The 22,562-nt window shown below is 37.7% G+C and overlaps 2 protein-coding genes across 2 annotated transcripts in view; one reads left to right on the top strand and one right to left on the bottom strand.

Annotated features, from left to right (window-relative positions):
* The window catches only part of LOC110030718, a 30,070-nt gene extending 15,134 nt beyond the window's left edge, over positions 1 to 14,936 (bottom strand). Inside the window, 7 exon segments of the mRNA XM_020733600.1 lie at positions 6,493 to 6,592; positions 6,995 to 7,081; positions 9,679 to 9,914; positions 10,349 to 10,437; positions 10,546 to 10,681; positions 12,255 to 14,549; positions 14,634 to 14,936. Coding sequence (XP_020589259.1) covers positions 6,493 to 6,592; positions 6,995 to 7,081; positions 9,679 to 9,914; positions 10,349 to 10,437; positions 10,546 to 10,681; positions 12,255 to 14,453 — 2,847 coding nt within the window. The 5' untranslated portion in view covers positions 14,454 to 14,549; positions 14,634 to 14,936.
* A 6,808-nt stretch (positions 14,937 to 21,744) lies between these two features.
* LOC110030711 (FRIGIDA-like protein 4b) overlaps positions 21,745 to 22,562 on the top strand; it is a gene marked incomplete at its 3' end in the record, with an annotated part of 4,273 nt that continues 3,455 nt past the window's right edge. Inside the window, 1 exon segment of the mRNA XM_020733583.1 lies at positions 21,745 to 22,562. This exon segment is cut by the window's right edge and continues 12 nt beyond it. Within this exon segment, the coding sequence (XP_020589242.1) occupies positions 21,828 to 22,562 (735 nt within the window). The 5' untranslated portion in view covers positions 21,745 to 21,827.

Here is a 22,562-nt window from a genome sequence, read left to right as displayed (position 1 = left end):
AAGTTGCAATAATTTGTTCACCATTACATAATTCAGATATCACAAAGCATAAAATGTAGGTATGGAAACGACAAATGTGTGCATATGCAAGTTTCCTGTTAAATCAAATTTCAAACTCTGTTTTTCATATTCATTTCCTTTCTCGAGTAGTTTGGAAATTGTCATTCACAACATAATCAAGACTGGTGATCTTCATCTTGTCCATCAGAACCAGGTAGAGGGAAATGTCAAAACAAATTCAACTTATTAATAAATAGCCATAATTATACAATAAGGTATTCATTAATACTCGCCAACCAATGTTTTTAAATTCAATAAAAGGAGCTTAACAAGAGCGTGGAGCTGCCAAGCTAATGCACTTCCAAAAAAACCTTTAAAAATTTCCGCCCAAGGCATTGTAGCTGCTATAGTAACCATGGAAATATTTCTTTCTTATTGTCCTTCTTTCCTTTTTAGATTCCCACCCATTCCCTCCCTATTCATTGCCTACCTTTTCTACCACCTTCCACTTCTATCCTAATTTCAAATTCCTTCCTTTCCCACCACCCCTCCTTTATTTGTGTTCTTCCCCTTCGAGGGCTATACCAGAGAGAATGTGCTCCGGTTGTAACTCGTCTGAGGTGGTGACTATCTCCAAGGGTTTAGGTGGTGTTTCGGCTATAGCTCAACCCTGACGACATTTATCCTTCCGCAACCCCTCTAGCCCAGTTTCCAGCAGCCGCAAACCACCTTCCGGCTGCTGCCCAAACCACACCAACCCCTTTCCAGATGCTGTCAAGCCAACATCATCCCACTTTCGGGTGCTGCCCAGCCTTCCGGCCGCTGTCAAGACTACCTCCTACTGCTTCCCAGCAGCGGACACATGTTCCAGCTGTTGTCCAACCCTTCAAGGACACTGTTTGCTGCAGCCAACTAGCCCACAACCCTCTTCCAGCAATTGCAGCCGCTCTCATCGAGCCGTTAACCACCTTCCAAGCACCTTCCAACAATCGCAGTCCCTCTCCTACAGTTGTCAACCACCATCGAGGCCTCTTCCAGCAACTGCAGCCTTCCCAGTGGTAGCCCTTCCATCCTTCCACATCTAAGTCGCAGTTATCTTCCATCAGCCGCCAACCCACCATGCAAACCCTTCCGCCCCTAAGCATTTATCCTTCCGCCCTAATCCACACAAGCAAACCCTTCTTCTATGCATGGGGGAGCCTCTTCTTCTTTTGCAAGCGGAATTTGCCATGCACGTTGCCTTCCTTCGATCAAACTCCAAACCCATGCAGCCAATTCTTTGGCTATCATGCATGCGCCCCCTTCCTCAACCGCCTCGCTCGACCTTCTTCCTGCTCGATGAAGCCGAAATACTCGAGAATGTCACTTCCTTCGGCTTCGATTACCAGCGTTGACTTCCCTCACCTCGATCGATAGTGCAAAAGAGTTGCTTTCCTCCAACAGAGCAGCTCGACTTTCACATAAGTCAATTTTGACAATATATAAGGTGAAATTCATCTCATTGGCTTCCTGACTCTCTTGCTTCATCTCCCCCTCTACGGTTGTCAGACTCATCGCTTCCTCTCCCCCTCTTCAATTTCTAACCCGCTCACAATCTTCCCCTCAAGTCATTTCTCATTAAGCAGGTCAATATTAGCTATTCTTAAATTTTATAATGAAAATTAGGGGTAATTCATTAAGATGAAAAGTACTTATTGTAAAATAGACCTAATACAAGATGACTTAACTATACTCATCATTATTAATAAATTCGCATCTAAAATAACTACTCTACTAATCGAATCATCAGATGATCGATATTTAATGTGACCAAACCACCTAAGACATCTCTCTCTAATTATGTTTGTCACTGGAGCTACACCAACCCTTTCACAGATAAATTTGTTTCACATTTTGTCTCTTAGTGTCAAGTCACTCATCCACCTAAGCATTCTCATCGCAGCAACACTTAACTTTATTTTATGCTTCTCTTTTTGCTTCTCTTTTAAAAGTCAACATTCTGAGCCATAAATCATTGCAAGACTCGCCACCATCTTATACAATTTTTCTTTCAAGTCTAAGCGAAACTTTTCTGTTAGACAATAGGACTGACAAATTCTCCCACCTTAACCAACCAACTTAAATGTTGCTAATAGCATCCTCATCTGTATCACCATCACTTTGAATAATAGATCCAAGATATCTAAAACGTTCACACCCTTAAATGATTTGATCACCCATAATTACAACTCTGTCACTAGAGTCACAACTACTAAAATTACATTCCATGTACTTAGTTTTAGATCTAATCAAACGAAGGCCTTTAGACTCCAATATAGACCTTTATAATTTAAGTATTTCCTGAACTCTTTCTCTAGTTTTATCCACAAGAAGAATATCATTAGACAAAAGCATACACCAAGGCACATCCTACTGTAACTGTCCAGTAAGAGCATTCACAACTAAAGCGAAAGGATATGGGCTTTAATTTGATCCCTGATGTAATCCAATTGAAATAGGAAAATACTTGGTCAACCCTCCTTCTGTTCGAACATAAGTAAAAGCTCTAGCATACATATGTTTAATGAGTTGTATATAAGTCATATCAACATCGTTCTTTCCTAAAACTCCCAAAATGACTTCTTTTGGAACCTTATCGTAAGCTTTTCCTGAATCAATAAAAATCATATGTAGATATTCCTTACTCTCTATACTTCTCAATTAAACCTCTCAATAAATTTAAAGATTTCAAAGTAGACTGGCCCAACATGAATCCAATTTGATTATGAGAATATTTCTATCACGTTTTAATCTATGTTCAATTACCCTCTCCAATAATTTTAAAGTATGACACATTAACTTAAATCCTCTATAATTTGAACACTCTAATGCATCACTTTTATTCTTAAAAATGGGACCAAAATACTCAAGCTTCACTCTTCAAGCATCTTTTAAGTTTTTGAAATAATATTGACGAGTTATGTAAGCCAAGAAATTCTCGAATCTCTTAAATATATTTACACTTTAATTGGGATATCATTTTCTACCACTAGTTTTCTTTAAAATCTCCTCAACTTCATTTTTACTAATGAGATAGTAAAAATAATATATATATAAATATATATTAAATTAAGACCACTAAGGTCAATCATATTTTCAAAAACTTAATTGAAAAGTTTATCGAAATAGCTCACCCAACTATGTTGAATATCTTCCTTTAAGAAAATAATTTTCATATTTTCATATTTAATACACTTGAATCAAATACATACTTTTCTTTTCTCTTTATTTGGCGACTTTATAAACTTTTTATATTTTATATTTTCTTGCATAGCATTTTTACACCACCAACTATTTTTATTTATAATTTTTTTTATTTTTTTATACTTCAAATACATCTTTTCTCATTGTTTGATAGTGTTCATTACTTTATCCCACATAAAATTAACTTTTTCATGAAAATATCAAATCTTGAAGTTCATTTATAAAACTAATTTTATTTATCTTTTAGATGACCTTATCTAATTCTATGATAATGTTTTACGGTATTATTCATTGTACAACTTCTCATCTTAAAATTTAAAACTAATAATCAATATTGAGTACTTAAATTTTTATTTGGAATAATCTTATAATCTTTACATTATCGACGATATCTTTTTCCATAAAAAAAAAATCAATTGTGTTTTGTTAGATCAATTCCTATAAGTAATAATATACTCCTCTTTTTTTAAATAAAGTATTAGCAATAATAAAGTTATAAGCTAAAAAAATCTGATATGGTCCTACATTTTTCAATAATCACCCTAAAAACATAGCCAACAAGAATATTTCTAAAATTTTCTATGACTTTATCAACAAGTCCATTTAAATCTCTTCAAATAAAAATTCTTTCTTTAAGAGGTATCAATTGCATTAACTCTTCTACGTAATTCCAAAATTTATTTTTGAAAATATATTGAGAAGCATAAGCACTTACAACATTAAAAAATTATAACTTCAATTCTATTAATTTTTACAACATTATTTTTCAAACACTTATTTATAATTACACATACAACATTTCTAGTGTGACTCCTACCTAAATACTAAAGTTTAAAACCTAAGCTATCAATCTTCTCAGTCTTTTCTCCAACTGAATCAGTTTCTTAAATGCATTGGTTTTATATTTATCTTTCTATGAATCATAATATCTACAAATTTCATTAATTTATCTGTGAGAGTACTTATATTTCTGGTTCCTATAAATTTGACAATCAATGCAATTTTAATGCATCTCATCATGAATTTATATTAGGAAACATTACTATATCTTATACTAAATAATGTCTATGAAAAATCTTTAAAAATTCTTAGAACTCTGAGAATTGGAAGGGCCCAAAAAATTCAAGAGCCAAAAAGACTCAGAAAACTAATTTCCCAACCCATCTAATTTCTCAATAGCTCATCTAGTTTAATAAATATTTAATCTACTATGGCATAAATAGCAAACAAGTGCTATTTTTTTTTACTTTTAGTAGCATGCCTTATTAATGTGATTTGCAAACACTATAGTTTGATTATTTTCTTACCAAATGCACCATTTTTTATGAAAAAAAATGTCAAATGAAGTTTTAAGCTTTAAATTGTCTTGTAAAGAATATCAACTTTTTCAATGCACTAGTACCCATGGTGTTAGCTCGTTCTTACGGTAATAACTGAAATAAAATGACAATTATTAATATCGAGTACAAGAATGTCTAGTATAGAAGCAGGCTAATAAACCAAAAAAATTCATGACTTTCAAGGACGGTGACTTGGTATAACTTAGACAGAAGAATTAGCATAGTACTGTAGATTTATTTAGAAAGCTCAAAGCTAGAGCTAATGGACATTTCAGAATTGTTAAGAGTATTAACGACAATGCATATAAAATTGGCCTATCGGATGACTACAATATTTATGCTACATTTAACATCATTAACTTGTTGTATTACGAGGATTCAAACGCTTCCAAAAAAGAGGGCAAAATCTCTCCAACTCGTAGAGAGTGACGTGACAGACTGGAGCAAGAAGGGCTCTATCCTATAATTTTTTTGCACAATGAAATTTTACTGCCTACTAGTATGATGTCGAGTTGTTGACTCCTATTTAATATTATTTTAGATAGACATAGGTCTAATTTTGCATGATAACTATTTATAGGTTATTATTTCTTAGTTTGGAGACTTTTGGTATGGTTTTGTGTATTTTGAGATTTTATTTTTTGATTTTATGCTCTATAGAATGTTGTCTCATCTTCTTTTTACAAGTGGTGTGTTTGTAGCTTGTTAGGTAACATATGATAGACCTCCCTCGGAAATCAAGCATCGTCAAAGTTGGTATTTTGTGGTTCTCTCTTTGTTGTTTTCAGCCCGGACAACTCTCTAACGCCTCATGTCCCCTTCCAAACTCCGTAAACCTCGCTTAATATCATTTATTTGCTATTCCACAACTACCTCCCTATTAGATCTACCTTTTCAACTCCTAGGAACAATAGAACAATGTCAGCGAGTTCCAAATATAAAAGTCTTTTCATGCACCTTCTACCAAGCAAACACTTGAACTCAAGTCCAAAAGTGTTACCAATCATTCTCAATTATGTAACTCAAAAATAAATTTGAACTTCTCAGGCATAAGCTGACCTATAACGCAACAGTAAAGCCGAGAAAAATCTGGATTCATTAAAATAAAACTAAAAAAAACCAATAAAGTGAATACATCTGTGTAGAACATCAAGTGAGGGCATAACTTTCGGCAACCAGAGGATGGGAGATACTTTCTTAAGGCTTGTTTGTTTACTGAAGATGGAATGCGAAGAAAAAAGGAAATATAGTGTAGCAGTGTAGTTGAAATTTATGGAGTTACTTTATTAAGTGTATAGCAAATGCAAAGGTCACTTTTTTTGCTTGATTTCAAATAGAATGAATTTAATGTCAAGATTGACGATGGTGGTCGGCGAAGGCGACTAACAAAACAAGTGACAACAGTGATGTCGGTAGGCTGCCGGTGACAGCGGCTATGAGTGACTACAAGCAATGGTAGTGACCAATTATGGCAACGATGACAGAGGCAGAGGATGTGGCTAGTGGCGGTGACAGTAGCAAGCAAGCTTCACTCTTGCGGTGTATTTGAAATTGAACCAAAATTATGAAAATCACAAATACATTAAAAACAAACTAAATTGTAAATTCCAAATACTTCAAATTTTTACTATACATTCACTTATAACCAAACCAAATAGCTAATTTTTAAAAATCCTACACTTCTTTTACTTTGCACCCATTTTTCAGCAACCTAAACAGTCCCTAAATCAATTTAAATGTCAACAAGATTAGTATTCTTCATTTGCATGTATTGTATGAAATGAAAAAAAGTGTATTACCTTTGGATTGAAGAGGGACCTAGCAAAAACTAAAATATTAAAGAGCACAAGTGAATTGGTTGACATGCTAAGAAGGGTAACTATGATCATGAAGAACAAAGAGAACATACAGATTCAATTCCATGAAGAAGTCTTCGACACATCCCTTGACGTCTATAGATAGATCTTGTGCCAATGAAAGGCATTTCCGCTAAGCTCGTATCGTATATCCTGAAAAAGTAAAAAAAATAATAAGTTAAAGATATTTTGACAGTTTAGCAACTTGAAATAATAGGATATTCAATAAATGAATAAACGCCTATTATGTACGGATGCACTCTGAAACATAGATTAGAGAAATAACAAATCCTATCATTCATTCCCACCAGACAAACTTTCACAAAAAAGCGCAAAGATTCTTTTAATTACTGTTAAATGATCCAAATTCCAATGATTGAAGCAGCCTTGGCTCTGACTAGCATTTTATCACTCTAAAATCACAAAATTGAAGTAAATAATTTAGCTTAATGAGCAGTAGATTTCATTAAGCTATTAATCTCCAAAAGAAATGTGATAACTCAAAAACAATGTAAAATACAGTCATTCAATCAAGCAAGATAGGAAAAATTTTACCTGACAGATGCAGCAGCAACAATTTCATCACCTCGCTCCAAAATAAAAGTATTAAAGCTGCTGAAGTTCAGACGATTGAAATTTGACCTATAATATAATGAATAATCAAAGTAAATTTTATTGATATAAATGTTAAAATCATGCATATAAAATAAGAAACAAGAGAAGCCCATGACAGTTTTGACACATTGAAAGAAAAGGTGACTCAGGCACCTGTGCTAGCATTACCGACTTCAACCAACTTTTCGAGGTGAAATGTGACACCTCCGGCATAGGGATCAGAGCAGTACTAAGCCAAGGAGGACACCCCGTCGCTTTCTTCAGTAAGAAGTTGAACGAGTCCAAGAGAAAATACTCAACCTACGACAATAAATTCTACGTCATCGTAAGAGCTCTGGAACACTAGAATTATTACCTATTAAAAATGAGTTTACAATATTTACAAATCACGAGACCCTAAAATTCCTTAACATCCAGAATAAACTAATGGGATAACACGCCACCTAGGTGGAATTTCCAGTTTGTGAGAAAACACAAAGCATGGAGCCAAAAAACCGCATTAAATATGCACTAAGTCGTCGACACCTATTGATCACATCCATGAAGGCTCGAGTTGTGGGCTTCGAGGTCATAAAGGTTTTATATGAAATAGAAGAAGATTTTAAAAACGTACGGGAGCAATATTAGGAGAAACAGGAGGGCAATATTATTGCACAAATGGATACTTGTTCCACCAGAGTCAGTTGTGCATCCCAAGGTATTCACTAAGAGGGGTCGTTGTCAAGGAAGACCACAGTGGAGGACGAGCAGGTCATTTCGGCATGGACAAAACCCTCACCATTGTAAGAGAGATTTTTTTTTATTTTTTACCATAGCTAACAAGAGAAGTAGAACGACATGTCAAGCAATGCAGAATTTGTCATCTAGCAAAGACAAAAGCTCAGAATGACAAATCATGCACACCACTTCCAGTACCAGAGGCACCGTGGGTGGACATCAGCATGGATTTCGTCCTAGAACTTCCAAGGACTCAAAGGAACAAGGATTCTATAATGGTTGTAGTAGACAAATTGTACGTTGTCACTGGACACTAGACGTCTCTCATATCGTCGATTTATACTTCAAGGAGATTGTAAGGCTGCATGGGATTCCCAAGACCATCACCTCCGACAGACGTTAAATTCCTGAGCCATTTTTGGAGGACATTACGGGAAAAGCTCGGCACTAAACTCCGATTCAGCTCGACAGCACATCCACAAACAGACAAACAAACAAAGTTAATCAACCAGAGCCTAGGTAATCTTCTAAGGCATTTCGTGGAAAAAAACATAAAACGGTTGGATCTCATCCTATCCCAAGTTGAGTTCGCCTATAACCGATCTATCAACCAAACTACAGCGAGAACTCCCTTTGAGGTTTTGTACGAGTGCATCCACTAACGCCACTTGAATTGGTGCCACTCCTACCATGTTCATAAATCAGCAAGGATGCCACAGAATGAGTTCAGGAGATTCAGAAACCTCACGAACAAGTTGGTAAGGAAATTGCTAAGCATAATCAAAAATACCACGCACAGACAAATAAATCCATGAATGAAGTAACATTTCAGAAAGGTGACCTCGTATAAACCCGGTTGAAAAAGGAGAGATTTCCAGCATGATAGTTTGGGAAGCTTAAGTCGAGAGAAAACAGACCCTTTAGAGTACTTCAGAAGCTGAACGACAACGCTTATAAGATCAACTTGCCTAGAGACTACAACATTTCAGCTACGTTCAACGTCACCGACTTAACACCATACTCTAAAGAGCCTAGAGCTTTGACAAACGAGGTCAAAGTTTCCCTAACCTCAGGAGACTAACGTGGGGGTTGTATGCGCCCCGAAGCGGGAGCTCGCAATTCCTCGGGAAAGAGCGCGAGCCGCGATCCTGCGGTCCAGAACCGCGATACATTGTGAGAGCCCGCGATCACGCGCATGACTTCTTCTAAGTGTTTTTTTTTTCTAGATTCTTGTCTTTTCCAACCCTTTCCTTTTGTGTAAAGGTAGATGACTATAAATAGATGTCCCCTGTGTGCAGGAGGCAGTTCTAATAGAGTTGCCTTCTAATTTGTGTGGAGTATTTTCCCACTTGTTAGGGTTATATCCGACGATAGAGGGTGCTTCGGCTGTATCTTGCTCCAAGGTGGTGTTCCAAACTTCCAATTCTGGTTGCTTCTTCCCACCAATTGCTTTTCTTACCTCTCTCCTAGCTGCCCACCAACCTACACCTCCACCACTTGTTGTCCTACCCACCCACAACCAACCAAACAGCATCACAACAACCCAAACAAACCCCGACATCTCCCATCTCACCCTACCACCCGGTCGACGCCACCACCGCCTTCTGACATCGTCCTACATTCCTAACCAGTTCCGGTACCAGTCCCCAAAATTAATTAGCTCAAATAGGGCATAATACAGACTGCAGTAGGCAAAAAGAAAGGTAGAACAAATTTAGGCATAAACAGTTTTCTTTTGCAACGACAAAGTGCCAGAGATACTTGTGTGAATAAGAATAGAAGAACATACAGGTTTAATATAAGATGATAAAATAGTATGTACATCAAAATTCCTATAAGTTTCAGTATATATTTTGCAGAAGAGTAATAATGTTTGGAGGCAAAATGAAACAAGAACAAATGCTTACCCGCAGTTATACACAACATTGTGAATCAGATTAATACCACTTCTCTGATCAGTTATAGGTACAAAGCACTCATCCATAACAGCGTAGGCAACAGCAATCTTAGAGTTGCTTTCTACTGCTTGAGCCATTCTAGATAGAGGTTTGGAAGGGTCTTCAAACCGCCTAACCATGCTCCAGTAAAATCCTGCCTCCAACTCATTCCTGACACCAGTAAGCTTCTGCAACTTCCTGAACACCTACAGAAACGATAGTATGGTAAGACTCATTCTTCAATTTAAAGTCTGAGGTGGACTAAATCTACCTGAAAAAACATCACAATAAAATTAACTCCTTACCAAGATGCATACATGAGATGAAAGCAATGAATGTAAGAAGTGTGATAGTCAAAATCTTATCAAAGTCAACAAACAGACCAAAGCTTAATCTATTAAAAGTTAAAAAGCGAATCTAAGACTCAATCTATTAGAAAATAGGTGATAGATGCAAAATTGAGCAAGGGCTCAAACTTCGTATATCTTACCCTACCATGAATTTGTTTACAGGAAAAACACACGAAGTAAAGAATCTAAAGTGAATGAGTTTGTAACGAATAACGAGACATGAAACCAAATCCCACTGACGTGAAAATAAAGTTTTGGATTCCTCAAAAGTCTAAAGATGATAGTGTTACCTTTCTACAATTTCGCCCACAAAACACATTGCCGGAGCTTTTGGGAGCAGTAGAAAGAGCGTTAGGGCGTCGTCCTCTGGAACACAATCCTTGTGAACTACATAAAATTAGCAGCCAAAAAAGTGTCACGGGTGACTTGTAAACTACTAATGAAATAATGTAACAAATAGTACTATTCTGGTCAGGGCTGCAGAAACACTTACATTTTCGTGCACATTGTGAGCAAGTAAATAAAACATTAGATGCATCCTCAACTTGAGATACAGAATCATGCACCGCACCACAAAATTTGCAAGAACAATTGGCACAGTGCCAATCTCCGGTGGGGAGCATCTGTGGTAAAAAAAAAAAAAACCCTTGAAGTGAAAAAGGCCAGATAATAAAAAGATAGAAAAAAAAAATCAACACAGGTACACCAATAATTTGGATAGAACATGACCAAATCCAGACACAACCACCATGAAAGCAATAAGTCTACCAATGGAGAGTACCATAACAAAACAAGAGATCAAGTGAGACAGGAGAGGAACAAAAGTAACAAAACCTAAAAGAGCTTGGTTCAGTCTAGAGCACCTCAGCAGTGTCCATGTAATGCAAAAGCTAAAGCAAAGGACTAGTGACATGAGCCATGGAAATTGTCCAGCATGAAATCCCCATATGCATCGGGGGTCCAAAATGAGGACTTTCTACTTTGAATCATAAAGCCCAAAAAAAAAGGGGGACAATATACATACTGATGCCGGAGTTAACCAAATAATAATAGAAAAAATCAATTATTGCTGAATTCAAATATGGAATTACAACCAAATAAACGGAAATAAGAAGTAACAACAAACACGACACATGATGCGCTTCTAGGGTGAATCTAGGGTTATGTTGAGGGTCCTTAGGGGCCTGGAAAGGTGGTGGAGAGAGAGAAAAGGAGCAGAGGGGCTGTGACAGCAGGGAAACAACAGGTGCTTGCTATCATGGGAGGCAGCAAGTAGGTAAGATGGCAGGGCAGCGATAAAACAGACAGGCCAAGTGGTTTCTAGGAGGCGGCGACGACGTAGGATGGCCAGACAGCAGTAAAATGGCAAGGCAAAAGGGCTTCTGGGGGGCGGCGACAATGTAGGATGGCCGGATAGCAGTAAAATAGCAAGGCAATGGGATTTTTGGGTGGCAGCGATGCGGGTTGGTTGGAACAGTGGTGACAGCAAGGTGAGGAGAGGGAAGGCAATTTTGGCGGCTGAAAGGCAGAAAACTGCAGGAAAGACAGCAATAGCAGCTGTATTGGGCCATCTGCAACAGAGAAGATGATGGGGGCGATGAGGGAAAGATGTTGTAGGGTTGAGGGAAGGATGATCACCATCTCGGGAGAGAAATGCAGCTAGAGAACCACTCAAACCTTGGATACAGCCCTAGATGGAATAACAGAGTCGTTGGGGGTTGTCCTGAACAAACATATAACAAAACAAACCCTAGACTCCCACGAAAGTAAATTTATAATAATAGAATAACTATGTGTGGGCCGAGGAACCGGCCAGCACTCCACCGCAAAGAAAGACCTAGACCGGTTCATTTTAATCATGCAGGCGAAAGACCGCTTCGGTTGCAAGAGTCTCGCATCCGATCCAGAAGCATGAGACGCCTGTGTCAGTTATGTAGCCCAAAATTCACATGTATTTACATATCTCGCATCTAAGCTTTCATATTTACTTATATAGCACTTTGGTGCTTTAAAATAATGCATGGAAAGGTATATTTCACTTTTAAAAAGTGGCAATAGAGTTATTTTTTATGTGATATTGAAGATTTGAGTGTTATATGTGTAAAAAGTGAAAGTCTAGGTGGAGGATATGTAAATACATTCGAATTGTGTGCTATGTATGTAAATGCGCCAAAAAAAGGAAAGATCTCAATTTACCTCTATGCCTAAACAGGACAGATGGAAAGTTGAAGGACAGCTATCACAGCAGATCAGATTACCACCGTCTCCACAGATGCCGCATGTATCATCATTTGGATCATCCCCTTCAGTGTCTACATCATAAAATATGCAACTTGTGGACTCCTCCTGCTTTTCCCACGCATTTATTTGGCACTGCAAAAGAGATATACCAGATACCTCCATACATATATTCTCATATGGCCTATGCAGCTTACTGCCAGCATGAATCTCAAACTTTGATACAGTAAAAATTTTACTACAGCAGCTGCACTGAATCCCATCTCTTGTAATCCGTCCATCCAGCAATGGCTTTGCCATCCTCTTGTTCATGTACTTCACTTTTCCATAGGCCGGTACTACTCCCAAATCAATCATCCATGAAAGAATTGTTCTTTTCCAAACATATGGAGCATGATCACCTTTTTCTGATCCTTCATCTTGGTTAAGGCCCCGAACCAAAAGAGCACAACCCCTTCTTTTGCTATTTCTTACTGTTACTTTCCTCTTTATGGATCTCATTCCTCCTACAACATCCCTATTTCTTTTATCTTTAGAGTATTTTAATTTGGTGTTTTCCTTGGCCTTTTTTTTTCTCTTGCCGCCTCCAACCTTATGTTTAATATCTTCCATTTCCATTTTACGCCTTCTTTTATTAACCACATTCCTTTTAAGCATGTGTAAGACCTCTGGGGGTATAACAGCAAATGTAGAATTTCTTTCTTTGGAGTCACCATCATTTCCAGCAGGAGCTTTAGTTTCTTTTTCAGAATCTTCCTTGTTATCAGGGGCGCTTTTACTTTGACTTAAGTATACGGCATAAGCTTTGGTGATTGACCAATAACCTGTACCGCGAGGTGAAACATAGACGGAGTCTTCATAGTTTCTACCCCTCCTAGGCCTAAACTCAATTGTCCAGCCAGCACCAAAAAGAATGCTTTTTATCTGTTCCCGGAGTTTATTTTTAACTGCACTACGACTTTCATCTGACACATTGTCATTTTTCTTATTAATGGCCACCAGGCCAGATTTATTGCCATGAAACAAATCCGCATTCTTTGATCCTTTATTTTGAGATATATTTTCCTGATTTACATTAGAATCATTTGATTTGCTTGTATTTTCTGAAGAAACTTTTCCTGCGCCCTTAAGCGGCTTGACATTGGAGATTGATTTCTTGTGAACTTCTCCCTGTCGCTGATGGTTTGATTCAATGAATCTGTTACTGCCTGAAGATCTCAATCTCATTGCAATTTTTTGCCCCTTAAACTCAGCATTAGCATTTTCAGAGCCAACGAACTTTTCACTGCCTTTTAAAACACTTAAAACACCGCTTTTACCCTGCCTCCTAATATAGCTGTGCCGTGAACTTTCACCATCACTCACCACCTTTTTTATGGCAACATCAGATGATCTGGCATCCTTCACATTTCGGGATTCTCTCTTACAAGGTCGTCCTGGCCGCCTAACAGCATCTGCCTCAGTTCTTGAACTCTGCTGTAACTTTCCCTCACTTGAGCAGTCCTCTTCCGTATGTTTGGCTCCAGGGACAGACAGATTGGAAACCTGAATACCACCCTTGCTGCTGCCCGTAATTTTATTGTCTTCTGCGGACTTCTCAGTTTGGTTGTCAACTGAGTCCATATTTTCTGTTTTTGTTCTCTTCCTGCTAAATTCATCATCACCTGTCCCCGCACTCCTCTTCCTGTAGTACTTTGACTCCAAGACCTTTTCCTTGGCACTGTCCGTAATGTTATTACTAAGCTTCAGTGGTTCCAAGCTCTTGCCGATCCCCTCAGCTGTATCTATTTGCTTTCCCGCAGAATTCACAGAATCCACAGAATCCAATCTTAGATCCTCACCGACAGGCTGAGCAACAATAATCTTCACACTCCCATCAGACCTCGCCTCCACAAAATTTCCTGTACTTCCCTCACCACCCAACTTCCTCTTCACCACATCTCCTCTCATCAAACCCTTCTGTCTACTACCGCCCTTCTCTGGCACTGTGTTCCGCCTCCCACTAGTCACACCATTCCCAGCCTGAAAGATCTCCACTCGCGGAGTGATCACGATATCCTCCGACTCAGAGTCGTTGTTCATCAATAGTCGCCGCTTCTTCTCTTTCTTCGACTCATAAACCTTAGCCCCCTCGGAGTACTCCCCATCCCTCCCCATTGCAAATCGCCAGAATCCACAAACAAGTAAAGTAACGCAGCGCCCTAATCAAGGCTCCATATCACCGCTGCGAGATTAGTAACAGTGCAACAAACCCTAGATCCAAAGAAGAACGCAGAACAACTCAAAAAAAAAAAAAAAAAAGGATTCCGCAACCAGAATTTAGAAGAAGACGCTTACTTCGTGGAAGAGCAAGGCAATCGGAATGGATTGAGCATAAGATATAGCACACTCCGGAATGAGAAGAGAAAAATTGTCGCGCGAGGAAGACGCGAGAGGGGATCTCTGCATAAGCGAGGGAAGGGATTTCGGGAGTCCCCGTTTGGGTTTTAAGAGGAGGGTTAGGTCTTTTTTGAAATTTGCCTGGCCGAGTCAATCCTGTCACGCTCCTCGGCTGTGCAGCATCGGCCAACAAGAATGGGAGAGACGGAGAGAGAGCACAGTTAACAATCCGTGGACTGTTGAACGCCGGGTAATGAGAGATTTTAGGTGTATCAAAAGAACCGGGGAAATATTTGTCCGTGGATAATTTTCTTAATTACTTACAAATAACATCTAAATAGTACTCATGAAAATGATTAAAAAAATTATTACTGTTACAAGTTATTAAAATTAATACATCAATAACATCTCAATAACCCTTTAATAATCACGAAGTGATGGTTATTGCGGAGTTATTACCCACACAGCTCTGCGTGCGTAACACGTACGCAAATATTTCCCAAGAATAGGGGATTTGCATGCACGAAACATTACATTCGGTATTCGGACATAATCTGGGTCGAGACAAATACGATACATCGGAGGTGATTTTTTTCTCTTCTCCGCTCCGTCCGTTGTCCGAATGTAACTGACTAAACTCAGAATATATTTGTAATTGCCTGAAATTTATTGTGTTTAAAATAAACTCGAGCTCAAAATAGTTTATTAATGGCCATGTCCTCATTCAATTTAATTTAAATTTGAATTTGTTTAAATTAGTTCTTATTAAATATTTTGGAAAGAAATGGACATCTTAAATAATGAATTTTTTATTTTTAACTATTTCTCAAAATAAGAGAAATCTGAAAATATTCTTACTGCTTAATAGCAGGAAGAATAAAATTATATTTTTTTATTAATTTCTAGCTTTTAAATAGAGTTTCTAAGCCGAGTTTCTTCCAACACCGACGATGTGTGACTAAACATTAAAGAGAATGAGGTTAGCCCGAAGGTCTTGTGGGGCCATTTACGCATGTAACACTCAAGTTTTATGTATTTACATAAACAACGGAGAGAAGGTTACATATATACCACAACTGTTATGTATTTGCATATGTAATTCCGAAAAAGGTACTGGAACCTGAGTGCTGTATTTTAGAGAAATTTACATACATAACGCCCTCTATTCGATTCATTTACATTTCTAACAGCTAAACTTATATTATTTTTGGCTATAATACTAAAATTGTTCCCTTAAAAATAATAATATTTGGCAATTTTTAATACATATAAAAATTATATAAATAAATAATATTATTTAATCATTTAATTATTTCAAATCAAAATGAGTCAAATGAATATAGATCGAGCTAAAAAAAATTATTTTGTTTTGGCTGGCTTGTTTAATGAAAAATCGAACACAAACTATTGGCGAAATACAACCTTTTTTGACAGCCCTAGATTTACATGCATAACATTCAGTTCTTATTAATTTATGTATGTAATACTTGAATCTTTAATATTACATTCATATCACTTAGTTCTTTTTTGCCAACCATCTCTACCATTCCCCGTTAAAGGTAGACGAGGAGATCGAAATTCAGAAACTAGGGCTCGTGAAGGCGGGTGGGACATAGGTGAAGCTTGAGTGTTTGTGTGTCGCGATCCCAAAAGATGGGAGTTTTGGAAGTCCATGTATGTAGTTATCTCATCGAAGCAATCTCATTGCCCGCCTTCATGAGCTTCCACTCCTACGCTAATGTTCCACCTGCCTTCACAAGCTTCTGCCTCCATGTAATGATACCGTCAACAAAATTTAACAGAGTAGTAAAAATGATTAACTTGAAAGAAGTAAGTGATATGTATGTAATCTCCTACTAAAAATTGTATCACAAAACTTCATATGAGATCTTCATAAAACAATTTCTTATATCAATTCAACTTACTACAATGAAAGCACGAGATTATCATAATTTATTATTGTAAATCTTTATCATAATTTAAAAATTAAGCAAATGAGTTGTTTCGTTTTAGGGAACACGATCTTGATAGTCATTCAGCTCATCTTTGATCGTCATCGGCTGGGTTTGAGCTAAGTATATTATGATTTTTAGGAGAATGATCAATAACTTGATAGCGACTCGAAGTATACCTTAAGAGTTTATCTCAGGGATGAACTTGGAGTCTCGTGTGTGACTATGAAGAAAATATTGTATTCGTCGTCCGGATATGCGGACGAGAACCTGTATCGCACTACATCGTGCGTTCGGTAGAGCTGTTGACAACACATTCAAGACTTTTGGACGTAATATTTTCTCGTGACATTGGATATATGTAAACTTTCAAGGACATATTCAAACTATCAAAGTGTTTATTATGAACCTAAAATATCATTATTGATAGAAAAAAATATTATATTCACATGAGAAAATTGAAACAAAAATTAATGTCACATTGAGATTTATTTTGGTGAATCGATAAAAATTTAACTTAAAACACCTTATATGATACAATTCCAAACATGAATGATCCTTTGTGAAAATAGTTCAACTTATTTATTACTCTTTTTTTTTTTTAATTTCTTTATTCTAAGAGTGGCATGCTACAATTATATTCTAAGGAAATGGTAGGGATCCAAAGTCCTCATTAGAATTGATGAACTATGAGGAATGAGACCCATGTATGGTGTTAAGTTTAATTATGTTTATGTTATAATCTAATCAATTGTGTTTAAGTTTGATTCAATCTAAGCATGGAATTTTTGGGCACATTTTTAACAAAACTTTGTCTGCCTAATTACAATAAATTAATATTGAGGTTAAAGGATGTGCCTCATGGATGCACCAAGTGAATGAGATTGATGAGGAAAATAATAAATCATCTAAGTCATTTACAGGACATCATATTATCCAACAATGAACACAAATTTATATTGAAGTAATGATTTGATGCAAGAGATCTTACGTGTTGAAGTTGAGATTGTTCGTGAATCACATCCAATAAATAGAGCATAAATAAGAAGAGAAATAAAGAGAGATAAACAATGATGAATAGTGTTCAATAGTGTTTATTCTTCATAATATGTTTCCCCTGTTTATAGAGTGGGTTGTATAATTGTGATATTACATTTTTAACTCTATTTGGAAATGATGTGTATTGGGATATTTTATATATTTTTCAAGTGTGGGCTTATCGTTTGGTTGTTTTCTGGCTTGGCGTCTGAGCTTAGTTGACTTCAGGGCGATAAGGTCGGTTCATTAGACTGAGTTTAGTTAATTTAGTTTGGTAGGCTGAGACACCATGGTTGACTATCTTCAATCTCTATTGAGGACACTTTGGGGTCTCAATAGGATAGTCATAGATACTCTGTGGAAGTGGATCCTATAGGATCGACTCTATTAGGGAATAGAATATCGCATCAAGCTGACTTTCATATCGCGGTTAGCTTGGACACTCTCTTGTATTAACTCCGGTCAGATGACTCGTGTTGGGATAATCTGATAGTCTTTTTATTCGCCTTGTGGCTCAGACAGTTTTAGCCTAGTTAGTTTGGCTCATATAGCTTTGCTTATTCAGTCAACTGGGACCCACGATCTTCTAGTAGTGGGTCTGCCTCCTTCATACTTTTCTATAAAAGCCATTAGATCTCCTTAAGATCAGTCCAAACACATTATTGATGTAGGTATTATAGTTTTTAGGATCTCTAATTTCTCGAAAGAGATGTTGTGAAACTAAAAAGAAAATATATGGGTTTTGCTCAAGTTTTTTCGTATTCCTTTGTTAGATATGCAATATACATGGATTTCATGGTTTTATATAACTTTATAGTGATATGTGCTTAAATATAAAAGTTTAGGTTTGAGATATGTAAATGCATAAGAATTTTATGCTATGTAATTTTACATCTGATGATTTTACATAAGATCCAAAATGTGTGTAAATTATTTGTTTATGCTTGACATTTGTGAATACATTAGATTAGCATCATGTATGCAAATATATAAATATGAAAATTTAGGTGTGAGAAATGTAAATATGTAAGAAATTTGTGTTATGTATGTAAATCTGAAAATTTTGATGTAAGATATGTAAATACATAAAATTAGTGTTATGTATATAAATATGTATTTTGCATGTAAATATGAAAATTTAGTGCGAGATATGTAAATACATAAGAAATTTTTGCTATGTAAGTTTAGAGTGGAGTCAGGCTGGTCTTGATTTTTGAGTTTTTTTTTTTTTTTTTGGAAAAGGTTTTTGTTTGGGTTAAGGGGGATTAAGGGTGAAATAATTGTGTGGTAATTTAATAGGTCTGTGGGTTGATGGGTTAGTTTGGGTGTTAATGGGTTAATTGGTTGATTCTTTGGATTTGTGGGCTTTGGGATTCAGGTATGATGTGTAGATGGTCTAAGGTTTCTGGTAGGATGTGTAAATTATAGTCTAAAGTTTCATATATGTGTGAAATTGGGCTAGAATTTAAATGAATAATATGGCACTCAGTATGACAAAATGATGTTGTACTTATCTATAGAGCTATATCTATGGTACAGATGGATATTAGAAGCGTTATATCATGGATGTATAATAGAATATATCTATAAAGAAATAATTAGCTGATGAGTTTTTTGCTAGTGTTGAAGAGTTCGTGCATGTGGCATCACAACCCATTTACTTTTCATAAAGTTGGTTCTGATGGTTATACGCGAAGCACGTGAATCAAATGTACGTGACACCTGAAGACGTGAAGTTAGACATATACCGTGGGGGATTTAACTCGATTATTGGTATTGAACTTCATACAGTGAATTTGAACTAGATGTTCAGTACGATCATACTATAACCTCATCAATGTTCACATTTCTGACATGTATTCAAAGCATTCATCAAGGAGAACTAAAGAGGAAAAATGACCATTCTCTTCCCTCTCATTGGTCTTTTTATACATGAGATCAAATGACTATTAAATTGACATAGTAATACATCAAGGTTTGCATTGCTAACTTTCATGTGATGCCTTGATAGACGGTCAATATCGTAAATATAAGGTATTATCGACTAATTTTAGATATTGTCAATACGACAACAATCCCCAATACCTAGACGATGAGACTAAGGCTCGGTTTGGCGCAACTGCAGCTTCTCAGCTTTTCAGGTGCAGCTGCGCTGCCCCAGAAAACTGCTGCGGGGAAGCTTGCTGTCTGTTTGGTGCAACTGTGTGAAAACAGGTGTGGGACAACAGTTTCTGGAAAAATAACTATGTTACCCCTGTTTTGTAAAATAATTTAAAACAGAACTGTGACAGTGACATTTTTGATATTTCTGAAGAAGAATTTCACTTATAAACAATTCAAAAATTCTGATGCACAACCAACTTAACAGCGAGTACCGAAAACGATAAAAGAGAAGAAAAAAACCACAGTTCATGAAAATCATATCCAAATTAAAACATGAGGTCCCTGATTGGCGAATGACATGATCTCCGATGACACATCCGATCGAGTTTATAGAAAATGTAACAAATACTTCTCTTCTAACAATATAGCTCTATGAGAAGGAACAAATGAGGGACTCATCAAAGAATTATGCCCCCCATAATTCACATAGATACCATTCAATTCAAAATCTACTGGGTTATTCTTGCAAAAAACAAAGGTTAAAAAAAAGTATTTACTAAAACAAGACCAAATTCAAACACAAAATAACAAAAATTACAAACAAAAAAAAATACATTTTCCACATTCAGACTATTAAAGATTGAAGAACAATACCCAAAGCTTTCATCTAATTTTTCTTCCCCTGACCCATATTCTTCTTCTTCTTATTTGTCTCCAATCGATGTGTAGAAGATAAGCCAGTGAATCCAGAAGGACCAGCACCCTGCAATGGCGTTTCATCATCCACAGCACACTTTCTCGGCCGCCTTCTTTTGTGCTTTACCCCCCTTTCCTCTACATTCACGTTGAAGCCATGAGAAACCTGAGAATCACTGAACTTCATGGAAGCGCTCTGTGCCGAGGGAAATGAGGAAGACGATAGGGATTGTTGTATGCTGACATTGAAGGAGGGCTCCGATCTTATCTCCATGAATGCAGATAGGGGAAGACTATAGCGATCACTGAAGTTGGGGGAGACGAATCACGGCGGGAAGGGCTGGAGAGGAATTGCGACATGTAAAAGCTCGCAGTAAAAGCAAACCACGCGAAAGATCCCGCGGCCCGCGTTCCGCTGCGCTTCAGGGTCGCCGCGATGAAAATGTCGCCTCAAACCGACAAGATTCGCCAGGGGACATCGTGCCGCACAAAAAAACCGTCCCAAACGAGTCCTGAATCTCATTATCGGTGCAACTCCTTTAAATAAGGGATTGACAAATGTTTTGGTTGATCATGACCTCTTTATTATATTGATGTCTCAACAAAGATATGTTTATGTCATCCTCTCAATAAAGATGACAGCAAGTTTATTCAGCAGAAGAGCGTGAGTTAATCATTTTAGTTGGTGGGCTTAATTTAACCATTTTAATATATCAATTTTGATTCAATCACTCCAGAAAGCGATCATAATTCAATTTCTTTGATGGATGAACTCGATTCTACGTGATAAAAATCTATTAAAATTTTCATGCTTTTGTGTTAAACAAAAAAATAATTATTATCTATATCATCATATTTTTAAACTAAACATCAGACTTGAATAGAGTAGTTCGAGCCCGTATTTCTTCGTTGAAGAGTTGTTCCGATCAGCTCACTGGCGGTGACCACATTCCACAATCTACCAAGGCCAGTCAACCAACGGCATTTTCACGCTGCTCTCATTCAATCCTCAGCACATAACAGATTTCATAACTATTCCTAAATGGACGGTCAGGATGCTTTTACTGCAAGATGTTTATCGATTCAGCCACCAAAAAAATCGTGCAATTTTAAATCTTATCGGTTGAGTGCGAGTAGGATCTAAGATCATCAAATACAGCAATGGACCATTTTTTTTTACAGCCGGCAACAGACACGTGCCCCCACTATCCCGTCCTACGACCTGTACAATTTCCCCGCCCCCGCCTACCACTTTTTCTCTGCCCGATCCAGCTTGCTGTTCTACTGGATCGCGTTCCTCTTTACCCGCTTGCTAGGGTTAGGGTTTGGTGCCGGGAATTTTCCGGCGGTCGCGTCGACGGCGATGGCGTCGGCTGCTTCGACCATGCCGAACTCGTCGGCAGTGGAGGCGGGCTTTGCGGAGCTGGAGAGGCAAAGGGAGCTGATCTCCAGCTGCACTGCTCTCTGGAAGGAGCTCTCCGACCACTACTCTTCTTTTGAGCGAAGCCTAGAGCTCAGGTCCGAATCACTTTGCTCTAAGCGCCGTTCCCTCGACTTCCACACCCAGCGCAAACTTGCCTGCCTCCACCGCCGAGAGGAATCCATTGACGGCTCCGTTGACCTGGCCATTGCTCGTGTTGAAGAACTTTGTGCTGCTTCTTTATCCGGCCTTTCCTCTGCTGACGCTGCCGACCTCCCAGCCCGCCTCCGCGCCATGTGCGCCAAGATGGACTCCGACGCTTTCTTTGACCTTATTGTCTCTAGTAGGAAGGAGTCAGATCTCCTACGCAAGGAGTTGCCCCTTGCATTTAAGGAGGCCATAGATCCTGCAAAGTTTGTTATGGACGCAATTGCTAGGGTTTTTCCTGTCGATCGTCGGGCTGTGAAGTCTCCGTCGGGAGATTTTGGTTGGGTCTGTGTGTTGCTGCTGGAGGGCTTGGTGTCTGGGTTAGCGGATCCAGAGTTGGGGACTGAGAGGTTACTGGTGACCAGGACTGTGAAAGCGAGAGCTAAGGAGATGGCAGACGCATGGAAGGATGAGATGGAACAACGTGGTGGGGTGGAGAATGCGAAGGCTCAAGATGTTCATGCATTCCTG

This window comes from Phalaenopsis equestris, unplaced genomic scaffold, assembly GCF_001263595.1.
Source record: "Phalaenopsis equestris unplaced genomic scaffold, ASM126359v1 Scaffold000754, whole genome shotgun sequence".
NCBI lineage: Eukaryota > Viridiplantae > Streptophyta > Magnoliopsida > Asparagales > Orchidaceae > Phalaenopsis > Phalaenopsis equestris.
Note: the sequence above shows the minus strand (reverse complement) of the source record. Positions and strands in the feature narration are given on the sequence as shown.